This window comes from Carettochelys insculpta, chromosome 2 (genome assembly GCF_033958435.1).
Source record: "Carettochelys insculpta isolate YL-2023 chromosome 2, ASM3395843v1, whole genome shotgun sequence".
Classification (NCBI taxonomy): domain Eukaryota; kingdom Metazoa; phylum Chordata; order Testudines; family Carettochelyidae; genus Carettochelys; species Carettochelys insculpta.
The window spans coordinates 225,410,229-225,424,374 of NC_134138.1; the positions used below are offsets into that span (position 1 = coordinate 225,410,229).

At 40.2% G+C, this 14,146-nt stretch overlaps 1 protein-coding gene across 2 annotated transcripts in view; it reads left to right on the forward strand.

Moving 5' to 3' along the window:
- ETV1 (ETS variant transcription factor 1) overlaps window positions 1–14,146 on the forward strand; it is an 80,480-nt gene that overhangs the window by 38,725 nt on the left and 27,609 nt on the right. For both annotated transcript variants that reach the window (XM_074984671.1, XM_074984672.1), the window contains exons 6-8: window positions 2,084–2,213; window positions 3,833–4,021; window positions 8,887–9,134. In XM_074984671.1, the coding sequence (XP_074840772.1) occupies window positions 2,084–2,213; window positions 3,833–4,021; window positions 8,887–9,134 (567 nt within the window). The remainder of the gene's footprint in view (window positions 1–2,083; window positions 2,214–3,832; window positions 4,022–8,886; window positions 9,135–14,146) is intronic.

Below are 14,146 nucleotides of genomic sequence, written 5' to 3' on the forward strand. Positions count from 1 at the left end.
TGGTGAAGATACAGCAATTCAGTTTTTAACTTGAGTTAGTAGCTGGAGTTATGGAGGGAAGCCTGGGGTTGGAGCTCAAGCTACTAAATAGAATTCAGAGTCAAGTTGCTGGGTCTTTTCTGCTGTTTTAGCCTGAGTGAGCTAACATGGGCTAACTAACCGCAGTTGAGAACACCGTTGTGTGGGAGAAGGGTATCCAAACAGGAGGCCTTCCCCTTGCACCAATTTCTTTCTGTGTAACTGAGACAACAGTCAAGCCTTAAGAGGGAAAAAAATGAGTTTAAAGAAAAACTGATTTTTGTTTCATTGAAATTGATTTCCCCAAACTCTGGGAGAACCAGCAACTAATCAGGAGCTCTAGCGCCACAACTAATTTGCATATATATTTATAAAAATGACTGGATCTTGCTCATTGTAATCCTGCATGAAGTCCTGTTTCCTCTTACAACTCCTCATCGGATTATTAAGAGCAAGCTTTGGCCCCATTAAAAGTTAATGTACATAATTATTGCACTTTTGTCATAGAAATTGTGGTTAAAGTACACCAACAATGTAATCCTGTAACATATCAACATTGTTCTACCCTACAATGACAAGGAAAGCCTGACCGTGGACTACATTTTGAAGTCTGAATGAAATGTTGGCACTCCTAATTTAAGAGATCCATTCAAACATTCCTTTTGATTTACCTCTAGTGGACATTCACTTTTAGGAAGACTGAATGATGTGTTGCAATGTATATTACTTTAAGAATGGATATGTGTGTATCCACAGTCAACCACCACCTCACCTATCTCCCGCTACATATTTTGAAGCTAGCATGTGTTGTCAAGCGGTCATTTTAAGATTCCAGGCATTCAAAGGAATGACGTAAAGCCTAAGGTTGCACAACAATGCTCTGATGTGACTTAGATTTGCTAGCGTAGAGCCCTGCATGCATGAAAAGTCCCACAGAAGTCACTGAAACTCCACAGAAGTACAGAGCTGTAGGAGGATTCCAATATGATACAGGTATCAAAGCTGAAATGTCAGCAGGATGTCCTGGTGATTTTATTGGTTGAAAGACATAAGCTCAAAGGTTTTAGGAAGGATAACAGAGTCCAGAGGTAGAACTGTAGCCTCACTGTCTATTTGACTTCATTTTAAAATATTTATTTAAAAAAAATTATTTTAGGATTTTCTTGTCCTCCTGTGGCACTGTTCTTTTGTCCTTGATTGGGTTTGTCCAGATCAGCAAAGGGTTTGAAGTAATTGTGACCCCTTAATGTGGATGCAGATTAGTGTCTTTTATCTTTGTTTTGGCTGAAGTGGATTTTGAACTGCAGAGAAGGCTGAGGTTAGTTAGCAAGCCCTTACCTGCCTTTGACCTGTTTGCCCAATCTACATAAACCCTTGATTCTCATTCATATCCCATTTCTGCACCATCCCTTCCTCTGGCTGCCTTTTAATAAACTAACAAAATTCCCATTGTCTTCATCTGGGTTAGGATTTCACCTGATAAATCTTTTGGTGACATATAGGAGGCTTTTTATTGTGCATTTTTCTGACCTTATTTTATCCTAACATCAACTGTTAAGTCTGTAATCCTCTAATTTTATGACAAGTTTTCATGTTTTTGTGAGACTCTAACAATTAGCAGTCTTATATTTCAGGCTCATGTATGAGAGATTAATTTTTGCAGCAATAGGTCTGGTGTTCTATAAAGTGAACTACTGTGCATTTACCTCTGAAAGCTGCCGTACTAATGTTGCTTAGAAGTATTTTGCTTCTGACAACATTTACAGTAGCTAAGCCAAATACAAGTGGGCTCTTATTTTCCTGCTAGTGAGATGGGAACGTGGCCATCATTCTGTTAAACAATACAAGTGCTAATAGCTAATGTAAAGGTTTTCCGGTGTCTATTTCTCAATGTAATACCCAAAGAAAATGCCTGAAATGTTCATTTCTTCAACTGTGTCTATTCCTACAGTTTTTTAATTAATTATGTTTCATTAGCAGCTTCCAATGTGTTTGAAAATGCACACTGCTTAATACCCTGTTTGGTTTCTAACTCCATGTTTTTGTTGTTTTTCTCCCTTTCCAGTGGCTTTTCATGGTCTCCCACTGAAAATTAAGAAAGAACCCCACAGCCCATGTTCAGAACTTGGCTCTGCTTGTAGTCAAGAACAGCCGTTCAAGTTCAGTTATGGGGAAAAGTGCCTGTACAATGTCAGGTAAAACATCCAGGAGTACTTTTACAATAGCTTCAATGATGACTGCGTATTTAAATGAGGACTAATTAAAGAAAAATAGAACCAAAAGAGAGCTCTTATAAAAGTTACCTCTTCAGCAGATCACAGACTCATGAGACAATGCATTTAGTTGGACACTGATGGAATTGTTTACAGTCCTATCAAGCACTTAATCATTTTAAAGCAATAATTTTCATTGAATACTCATGGCTGCACTCCTCCAATGGATACAGCCGTAGTTTTAAAAATGGGGGAGGGGACTTTTTTACTGTGAGCTGTGTTGAAAGTACTTTTAAAATGCATTATACACATTAGGTTGAGAGAGAGCTCCTGCTAATCGGCGAGAGATTGGCAGGTCTGAGCAACACATTAGCTATTGGATAAATTTTGCAGATGATATATGTGTGCATTCATGGACAGTTACAGTATAAACTTAGGATTTTATTAGGCCTTGCAGCTACTTTTATGTTTGCAGAAGGAATTGGTCTCCCTCTGATAATCAGGATAGATGCTAAATGTTTTAATTATTTTAAGAGATTAGAAAAGTAGTTTGATACCATTGCATTCTTTATGGATGTTATTTTGACTTACGTTTCTGTGTTCCTTTTCTCAAATGTGAGCAGTTGTTGAGTTTCTTATTGATGTTTGAATGTATTTGGGAATCTTACAACCTGCCAGCACAGAATTTTTGTTCACATAAGCACACAACCATTATATTATCAGCAAATCCACATAGATCTGCCTCTTCATTGACAGATGGTGTTGTCCCTCCCCCCTTTGCAAACATGATGGCACTCAGTCACAGTGGAGTGATTGTGGGAACTTTTGCTTTACTTATTAAGATGACCCTGGTCACCTGTTAGATACCCTTTTAGACCCCCTTATTGTTTTTGCCCCCAGCGATATTTGTGTTCTGCAACTGAGCACGCAAGTAATTACATTGACTTCAGCAGGACTACCCATGGACTTGATTCAGGAAAATGCTTAGGCATATGCTTAACTTCAAGCACTTGCACCAGTCCTTCCTTGAATAAGAGTGGGCTTACGTATGTGTTTTAGTGTTTCTCAGAATCAGGGGACATGTGAATAAGGTTAAGCATGCGCATAAGTGTTTTTCGAGATCAGTGCTTGAGTTTTAAGAGAGAAAAAAGTGGAGGGTGTTGATAGCTGCATGTGGGCAGATAAACTAACCAAGCTGTGTTTTCCTGGGTCAAATTCCTCTTCTCTGGTTGCATTCTTTATTGTTGCACTCTGAGGTTTGTGCAGACTACTGGAAAGCCGGGTAGGCTCTGTCTACTCTGGTCGAGCTGCCTGTGCGTTGAAACTTTCTTTGTGCTCATCTCCTTTTCTCGCTGTAACACCAAATCCTTTTAAAATCCATCTCTGCTCCACAGAGGCACAGAACATAACCCTTGTGTGTAAGTGCCCAACTAACTTTTCTCTGTGCTTTTCCATGTACAAAAAGAGAAGTCACTCAAAAAGTGGCCACCAAGGTGCCCTGAGAATAAAAATGGAGATGAATAGGGTAATGTTTTGGTGATACTTCGTTTAGTTTGTAGAAGAATTAACTTCTTGCCCTTTCTTCCCCACTCTGCTGGTAGTGCCTATGACCAGAAGCCACAAGTTGGAATGAGGCCCTCCAACCCACCAACGCCATCCAGCACTCCAGTGTCACCACTGCACCATGCGTCCCCAAACTCAGCTCAGACTCCTAAACCTGACCGAGCTTTCCCTGCTCACCTCCCTCCATCCCAGTCCATCCAAGACAACAGCTTTCCAATGGATCACAGGTAACAAAGCCCAAGAAACCAAATTCCCAAATGACCAGAGTCAAAGGTACGGGGTTGGTTGAGTAGGACTTAACTCTGCAGCTATTTCTATTGAAATCAACAAGACCACAGTACTGCTAAGTCACTATGGCTAAGAGTGGCAGAAGCATCCTCAGTAATTGCATTCCTACAAATCTCTCAGGACTGGTAAACCAGAACTTCAGTAGAAGCTCTCACTGGCAACTAAGGTATATCAGAGCTGTTTTCTGCCACCTTTACTTACTCTGCCAGTAATTCCACTGAAGCCAGTAGGATTACCTGAGGAGTGAGATACTCCCTGGCATGTACATGGAGCCCTGCAGAAGTACTGGCTTGAATCAGGATATCAGAATCTGGGCCCACTGTAATGAATAAGCATATAAGATTGTTTGCTGTATATCAGAATAGAAATGTGTGTATCTTCTATAGTTGCTTTTACAAAGGGTAGTGCCAGGTTGCCTGAAAGTGTGAATCTTATCCTTTGAAAGCTTTTTTGAAATACAACAGCTTATGAAAGAGAAATTAAGCTGCCAAAGTGAACAAAGTTCAAACAATATTCGACTGAATAAAACCCAGAAAAGCTTAAAAATCCAGACTTAAAGCTGCAACTGTGCCCATGCGTCACCCCATTCAGTTCTGCTATTTTAAAGGTCTCCTGACAGTGGATGTTTTTTCTTAGCTCACTCCCCTGTTGCCTAAGTTTTGCAGCACATATGCTCAGGATGGAGTTTCTTAGCTTTGCAACTGACATTTTACTGGCTTGTCTGTGAGTATAAGTATGATCCTAACCTTCTCACTTCATAGCCATAAATACACACATGCTCAGGGTGACACAGAAGAGTTTCAGAAATAATAAGCAAACATGTTCATATAATGATTGTACTCCCTGGACCGTACTGGTCAAATTCATCTCTGGTAATTCAAGGAGGCACAGTGTGTATGCTCCTGCACCAGCAAACATTGCTGCATACAATGGTTACTCCATTTCCCGGGCAGGGGAGAGAGGCAGCAGCTGGTGGTCTTTCCATTCCTGCTTCCTGTTTTGGGTGTTGATGGGATAACTTTAAATTCTCCCTGGCCGCGTCTACACGTGCACGCTACTTCGAAGTAGCGGCGCCAACTTCAAAATAGCGCCCGTCACGGCTACACGTGTTGGGCGCTATTTCGAAGTTGAAATCGACGTTAGGTGGCGAGACGTCGAAGTCGCTAACCCCATGAGGGGATGGGAATAGTGCCCTACTTCGACGTTCAGCGTCGAAGTAGGGCACGTGTAGCTGATGCGCGTCCCGCAACATTGAAATAGTGGGGTCCACCATGGCGGCCATCAGCTGAGGGGTTGAGAGACACTCTCTCTCCAGCCCCTGCGGGGCTCTATGGTCATCGTGTGCAGCAGCCCTTAGCCCAGGGCTTCTGGCTGCTGCTGTGGCAGCTGGGGATCCATGCTGCATGCACAGGGTCTGCAACCAGTTGTCGGCTCTGTGGATCTTGTGTTGTTTAGTGCAACTGTGTCTGGGAGGGGCCCTTTAAGGGAGTGGCTTGCTGTTGAGTCCGCCCTGTGACCCTGTCTGCAGCTGTTCCTGGCACCCTTATTTCGATGTGTGCTACTTTGGCGTGTAGACGTTCCCTCACAGTGCCTATTTCAATGTGGTGCTGCCCAACGTCGAAGTTGAACATCGACGTTGCCAGCCCTGGAGGACGTGTAGACGTTATTCATCGAAATAGACTATTTGAATGTTGCTACATCGAAATAAGCTATTTCGATGTAGCGTGCACATGTAGACGTAGCCCCTGAGACTCTATCAGCCCTGCTGTCTGGAGATGGAGTATGGAGGCCCTGGATCAACACAACATATTCACTTGCCATAGTTATGTTCCTGTCCTGTCCTTTCTTAGCTGGGATGTAACTGTACAGGCCCTCAACAGTGGGCAGGTTATTATTTGATTGCAAAATATCGGACAAGTATATTACTGCAAGTACACTGAACTTAGATGGCTGAGCAGGTTTGGCTGAAGTTGTCTAAACATTTAGTTGCTTTCTGTGCTGAGAGCAAGATGAGCTATTTCAGATTAAAGGGTTTTTGTTTGGCAGCAACTGAAAAGGACATACATATCAGGGGAGGGTCACATATGCCTCCTTTTTGCAGTGTGTTGTTTCTCGTGACACAGCTTTAGAATAGGCTTGTCACATGATGTCTTCATTGTATTACTGTATGATTTGATTCATGCTGTCCTAGGGACATTTTGCTTTATGTTTCCCGTCAGTGAAGGGCTAACTATTGAACAACCTTTTAGCAAAGCTCCAAGTAATAAACTCAGAGTAAGGCTTATGTTGGATGGCTAAACATTTCACTCTTCTTTGTTTCCAAAGAGTGGTACAATTTTCTGTGGAAGGTATTTTTACCTTTCTGTTTTTAACCTTAATTTGTTTCATGTTCTCCTCCCACCATTCCTTACTCCCCTGTCTGAACTCAAGAGCTGTTTACACAGCTCTTGTAAATATTTCTGTGAGGAGCATATGAAAAGGTCTGGATTGAAAGATAATTTATTGCATTCTGCCCAGGTCTGGTGGGAGAAAGGCAGACCTCCCTTTATTAATGTATTCAGAAAATACTGTCATTTTAAACTATTCAGCTCCATGGTTCAATATAGTTGTATGTACTCCTATAAAACAGTTGAACATCGGTCTGGACCATACATTCTGTGGCTCAGCATGAGGCATGAGTGTATGGTGATAAATAGTCCTAACAAGTACCAAAAGGAATCAAACCCACTTGTATAAACAAATGGCTTGATTCCATACAAAGCTTCCAGTACAACAAGTATTATTAACTTCCTTTGAAGCTTTGCAAGTGAGCTTGTTTCTTATTTTAACTTCAAGTTGCAATTTTCTGATTCACTCCTTGACAGTTCTTAATGATAATTTCTGCTTCTTTTTTTGGCTAATGAAAAAAAGGAAGGGGGGGGGAACGAATGCAGTGCCAGTCAGCCTAACTATTTCATAATACGTTTGCATTTCTAAGTTTAATTTCTGCAGGTGTAGGTGGAATTGTAAAGCCTAATGTTACAGTGTACAACTGCAGAGTGGAATATTCTTAACATCGTTAAAGCAATTAATGCTCAGTCTCCTTTGCTACCTTTATTCTTCCATTATTATTATGCCTGACAGTAAATATTTAAGTTCAACCCAGTTCATGGCAGTATTTTGATGAAAGTTTGATAGAGCTGAAATTTGTGTTTGAAATTACTACTGCATATGATTTATACTTTAAGAATTTACTGACTTAATCAAATTCTACTTTCCTTTTCTGGCCAATATTCTCAAAGCAAGCATCTGCTTTTACTTGCCTGAACCAAGTTAATTCAGTTCCAGTGTACAAGAAACTGAAAAATCCTTGGTTCCAGGATACATATCTTTTGAGAGAGGGAAACTTCTATCTCTCTCTTGAAGAAGGTTATATTACGGTAACATCTTGTCTTACTCTTTTAGAGTGTGTCTACAGGTGGAGCTGGTGGTTTCATTCTAAGCTTGGGTAGATAATCTGAAGCTTGCTGAGATCAAGCTAGGTTGCTAACTATAGCGGGACCAAAGCACAGGGTAGTAGTGGCTAGCCCCGTCACGTACATACCTAGGTGATCAGGGACTTGAGACAATTAGTCCCACCCCATCCTGTGCTGCCCTGGCTACAGTTTATTTTTAGCATTCTAAATCGGTCATGGCAGTGGTGAATATGTCTCCTCCAGCTGGAAATAACACCCCATTTCCAAGTGTAGCCGTATCTTTGGTTGACGAATAGCAGGGTAAAGAAACAGTTTACTTCAAAAATATCCCAGTTGCTGGCTTGTGGATCAGCAGAGAGGTAGTAGATCCACCAGGGTGTCTGTTAGGATTGTAAGGTGCACTCCTCCTTTTTCAGAGGGCTGACAACTCTTCTCTCTTGAAACAGGAATGTGATACCAACTCTTCAAGGTGAAGCTCCCGTGATGGTTTTTTTGGTTGTTTGGTTGTTTTTTTTTTTTTTTGTTTCACCAGGAGGAGCCAATTGGGGCCTTTTAACGTAATAGAATGAGGCCCAGGTCTTACCAGTGACATTTTTTATTTGTTTGGAGGTGGTGTCAATAAGCAAACAGATACAGCCCTCTCTGTTCTTTCATAAACATGAAGACCTTATTTGCTAATATGCCTTTATTCCGATCTTGTAGCATACAGGAACAACCTCTCTGTGCCAAGAGGATCATCTGTGTAGGTCCTCATCTGACAGGTAGAGAGCTGGTATAAGCTCTGAGAGCTGCTGAAGGCCCCTGTTGGAATAGCAGAGGCAGTGTGTGTCTTTTTAGATTGTAAATCTCCTATGACTCGGGCCATCTATAGTCTTTTTATGCAGTGTTCACCACAATGGAGCTCAGATCCTGATTGGGGCATTTGGGAAGCACCAGCATAGAAATATTTACTCATAATAATAAGGTTACTCTCTGTTTCTCATGTCTCAGAGGGGGCTTTGAGAAGAAGGGTGCAGCTGAGAACTTGCCTTAGCAGCTCTAATTTCCTCTGGAATTAGGCAGCACCATAAATAATCCCATCATACAAGAAATGTGAAGGAAGTTGAAAGCCGTCTTTCTCCTCCCAAGTCCTGTCCCATTTTTGAGGAACAGAGTAACTGGTAACTGGGCCCAGAAGATTTTAAGTCCTTTTTATTTTTTCTTTGACTCCATTTTTGTTGATTAAAGATTTAAAAAAGCAGTTTAAAAATTAGATCTGTTTTGCATGCTTTTTTAACCATCCTTACTCTTGAGGTATCAAGTCACTCTTGCATTGCACTTGTGAATGACTTTTCTCACTTGTGTCCTAGATTTCGCCGCCAGCTCTCCGAACCTTGCAATTCTTTCCCGCCTTTGCCAGCGATGCCAAGGGAAGGACGCCCAGTATACCAACGCCAGATGTCTGAGCCAAACATTCCTTTCCCGCCTCAAGGTTTTAAGCAGGAGTACCATGATCCAGTTTATGAACACAACGCCATGGTTGGCAATTCAGCCAATCAAAATTTCCCCCCTCCTCTGATGATTAAACAGGAACCTAGAGATTTTGCATATGATTCAGGTAGGTAAAAGATTTTTTTTTCTTTAGTTTTGTGGGATGAAAGAATAAAGCCAAACCTATGTTAGACCAACTGGTCTTTATTCTCAATAATGTTTAGATACATCTGAATTCTGACTTGTTTCTTGAAATTACTGCATAGGGATTTTAAACCCCTTTAGTTCATTTAAGCTTAGCAACATGGCCTCTTTGGATTATAAAAGTCCTATGGCAGTGTAGTGAACCTTGCAGTGCCATGGTCTTGTCATGTTTGGTCTGTAGAGGACTTTAGTTTATAGAACTATCTAAAAATTAAATATCACAGACAGAGAAACTGAGGTGTTTAAACACAAGTGGTTTATCTCTAATTGGTTTTCTTTTGATATAGTGCACATGTCACATATTCAAAATGGCTTCTGTATTTGTGCTCACAATTTTATCAGCACATTCTTTTGTGTCTGCTAAAACTAGGTAGGGGCCTGATTCTCCTGCTGCTCACTCTCCTTTATATTGGGAGTAACTCTGTTGAAGTCCAGTGGGGTTTACACTGCAGTAAAATCAGCAAGGGAGACAAATTAGACAAATCAGTGCTAACTCCTCAATTTGTGTGTAACTGTTATTTGTGGGAGCCCATAACCAGCAGAAGGTAGAGACACTCTATTGAAAACTAGAAAATATTGTCCGTGTCACTCCATCCTATTTGAGGTAATTTTACTGGGTCTGCTCTCTGACTGGTTCCGCCTGGCATTTTTTTCCCAAAAGACCACGTAGCTGTGAGTGGAGGCACCATGTGGGTCCCAGTGTATCCTGAGGTGGTGGTCATGGGCTGTCTCCTGCACTGTTCTTCACTGAGACGCTCTGAGGAGTGGGTGAAGGGTGGCCTTTGCTTAAACATTTTCATCATCTTCCCTGCCAACTGCAATCTCTGACAGGCTCCCTTCTGTAGTTTCTGTCCCAAAGGCAACATGAAGGCTGAGTTGAACCTCCTTTGAAAGTTCAAATCTCAATAAATAAGTGTGTATTTGCAGTAGTTGACTGATCTTTGTGAACTTGTTTCCATAGCCAAACCATTAAAGTGTGCTTGTTTTAAATTAGGTAATGAAAGAACACAAGACTTTAGAATGTTGGGCTGGTCATTCTTTTTTTGTAGGACAGGATTAAGTGGAAAGTCCTTTTTAAAAAAAAAATCTATATTTAATTTGGGTGCTGAGGTACAATGTAGAAATGGGCTTGAGCTGCAGAGGAGCTGAACTTTTCCATAATTGAGGGATTGCCGAGATCCCTGATTTTGGTTTTGGTGTACCTCTGTTCTTAACAGAGCAGCATAAGAGAGATGGTCTGCGTGATTAATATGGGCATGGATAATAGAAGACTTACAGGTCCCTTATTATCTTCAAAAGCACTGTTATTCATCCTACAAAATTAAAGGGTTAAAAAGACTTTTATATGCATGTTCCATATTTAGTAAGGGAAGGGGATCTTGCATACTTCTTCTCTAAATCTGAGGCTATGTTAATACATTTCTGCTCTACATTTTCTTTTTGGAGCTGAAAAGTGAAATTTAAGCTGAAAGAAAGATGTGTAATCTTTTACCTCTATTTTTTTTTCACTGCCAGTGACAGAAATGTTCCATTTTAGAGTAGTGACATTCAAACAAAAAGTTGTTTCATTTGTAGATAAAAAATTAGAGTTTTTAAATATATAATAGCTATGTTACCAGTGGTCATGAAAAATTAATCTCTTGGTATCAGAAAGTATTTTTATTGGCCTTAAAATCACTGCATTTAAGTTGACACATCTGTACACTCCATAAATTGCAGTCAGCAACTGTGGTCAGTTGATATTTTGTCTTGCTGCCATCTGTTCTCTAGAAACCATCATTTTCCCATCTTTGCTAGAGTACATTAAATAACCCCTTAGGAAACATAATGTATTTGTCACTGACTCATTGATTCCGTTTTTCACCTATGGATGTTGAGAGCGACAAATGCTGTAGTGAAAAGTCTTTTTTGCATGGTATTTCCTTGTAGCTCAAATAAGAATACTGAAACATATTTTAAAAGTTAATTGCAGTTTACAGAAGATGTTCCTTTTGGGATGTTTTTAAAAGAGTCTCATAAAAGTTCATTGCTTTTGTGCACTATACTTTTATACGTTGTGGAAATCTGGTGAATGAAAAGCATTATTATGGAATGATTATAACTCTATTAAAACATGACATTAATTATGACATGGGAAATGGCAGATCAATTAGTTGTAATTATAATTGCAGGTATGCAATTTCTATTGCAGAATGTTTGAGATAATGGAAAGAGGAAAAAAAGAAAAAATGTCAACAGAGCTGAAGCTCTTTCCCTTCCTCCTCCTCCTGGAAAATACATTTTCTCATGTATGCAGCAGAACATTATGTCTAAATCTTCTGGTTGTTACTTTACAAATGTATATAATATTATACATTTTATGCAGTACCCTTGTATTCAGAGGGTAAGACCTTTAGCTAATACATGTTGTCACGGCTCCACTGAAGTCAAAGGAGCTAAGATAATTTTGCTATGACAGTTTACGTCCACTGAGACTCTGCCTCTGTGTGCTTTAGAAGCTATATATAGGCATCTCGATGGGCTCTGCTGTGTTTGTCACTTAAAAACCAAACCTATATATATAAGTATTCAAATATAGATGGAGAAGTGTAACAGCAGATGTCTGTGTTTGAAAATCTTGGCCTAATTTTTTCTAGGTAGTTTCTCCAGGATCTGACCCTATTCTGAGTTTATGAAATATGACAACAGCACAGCCTAAGTGGTATGCCAGGAGGTATACTGAATGTGACTGCAGTCGTGCCTATGTATGGGTGCAATATTAAGTATCTGCTTTTAAAAATGAGCTGTGCAAATAAAACAAGAGTGTGTAAGCACATTTCATTCTGTCATGCTGCCTGCTACTTTGATACTCTTCAATACGTATTGTTAAGGTTGCTCAACAGTGTTTTTATTTCTTCATAGCTTTGCCCAACTTTAGCTGTTTGGTTTTCAGTGTTGGGGGTTGAGGGCAGCAGGGGCTTCCTCAGGCTGAATGTTCCAGCTAAAACAGCTGAAATTTTCAGCCAAAACAGTTCCACCATTTTGGAGAAGGAGATCTAGTAGAAAATACATAGTTTTGGCCAAATTAAAAAAAAAAGAATCTGGCAACCTTTTATTTGAAAAGCTCTAGCACTTGGAATAGGGAGCTGCAGTTTGCCAGGGTGATCTTTGTGCCAGGGATGTGCCTTTGCCATCCCCGTGAAAATATGCCTAAAGTGGGCCAAGCTATAAGCTTTTGTAAAAAGCACATCTCAGTTAATTAGATTGTAGCAGCTAAATTCCTCAAAGATTCTGTTAGCACCTGGCCTGCTGCAGCCTGGAGACTTCCCAGATGCTTCCTTCTCTGGGCTGCTGTTGGACAGGTTGGATACTGGCACTGGAAAGGAGAGCAGGGAACCTGTCTCTCTTGTGCACTCAATAGCTCCTTTGGACTCAGGTCAGAGTAGAAATCTGTCGGAGTCATACTCGGAGGTGATAAGAGCTGAATGTACAATATCTGTGTATGGAGAGGAAGAAGAGGGTGAAGAGGTGACTGGGGCATAGAAAGGGAGAGACAGGACCTGGGATCTGGACTGGGTGGGCAAGGAGACTGGGACTGGCTGAGCAAAGAGATGGGGACAGAGAATGAACAAGTGGATTAGGTGAAGCAGTGAGAGGAATAGGGCAGATAAATCTGGTGATGCTGTAGTGGGAGAACTCAGACTGTCTGGCCAAAGAAGTGGGATGAAAAGCTGTGGGCAGGCAGAGATCAGATAAATATCCTTGTGGGTGGGGTTGGGACCAGGACCCAGTGGAGATGGGATGTGAAATTGGATGAGGACAGTGTAGGCAAGGAGATGAGGGTCTGCAGTAAGAGGGGAATGAGACTGGGACTGGAAGGAGAGGTTTGTGGATTAGGGACTGGGACAAGCTAGGTGAGGAGACAAAGATAATCCTTCCAATCAGCATTTGGGGTGCTGCTGATATTGCTGAGATCTGAAGACCTGATGAGTCACCTCGCTGAATAAATTTTGAAGCAAAACTATTTTAAAATGCATTTATTGGGAATTTATTTATTTACAGGTTTTTTTTGTTTTTGTTTTTGTTTTTTACTTATGGTAGAAATAATAATTTTAGATGTTTTTACTATACAATTGTTTTTTTTAAATTGCATTAGATTTTGGTCTGTGCTTTGCAGATAAAGACAGAGACAAAGGAGAGAAACCCAGTCGTCAATAATAAGCCACTGTGGAATTGTTCCTTACAAGATATTCTCCATTGCCTTGTGCAGTCTAGTTTTTAAAACAAAAAGCAGTCAAATAGCACTTTAAAGACTAGCAAAATAATTTATTAGGTGAGCTTTCATGGGACAGACCCACTTCTTCTGTCCCACGAAAGCTCACCTAATAAATTATTTTGCTAGTCTTTAAAGTGCTACTTGACTGCTTTTTGTTTCGATAGTATATAGACTAGCACGGCTCCCTCTCTAGTTTTTAAGTGACACAACTGATGGGATTCCTACTACTTCCCTGAATTATATTAGCTAATATTTGTACAGTGCTTTGAAAATGTAAAGCACTATGTATATAGGCTTTGAAGATCATATTTTTATCAGTAAATGTTGATTTCCTCAATAGTGATCTAAATTTACAGATAGGTGAAGTTAAAAAAAAGTGCTAGCAGCTCTTATTAGAATATGATTATAGCATCTTTACTTTGTATATTCTGACGTGTGATGTTGCCAATTTGTGCGTTAATGATTTTAAAGTTCTTACATTTTGAATCTCGAGATCTGTTGTCATTAAATAATTTGTTGTTTCATCCACTCCTCCATGCCCACATCCTACCTTCATATTTTCCCATCACTGTGAAAATGTAAGTTGATAAAAATCAAGAAAAATGCTTGAAAGTAAATATTTGTATTATTATCTGTCTGCATTATTACAAATAGAATTCTGTCAAGTCCAACTATATAGC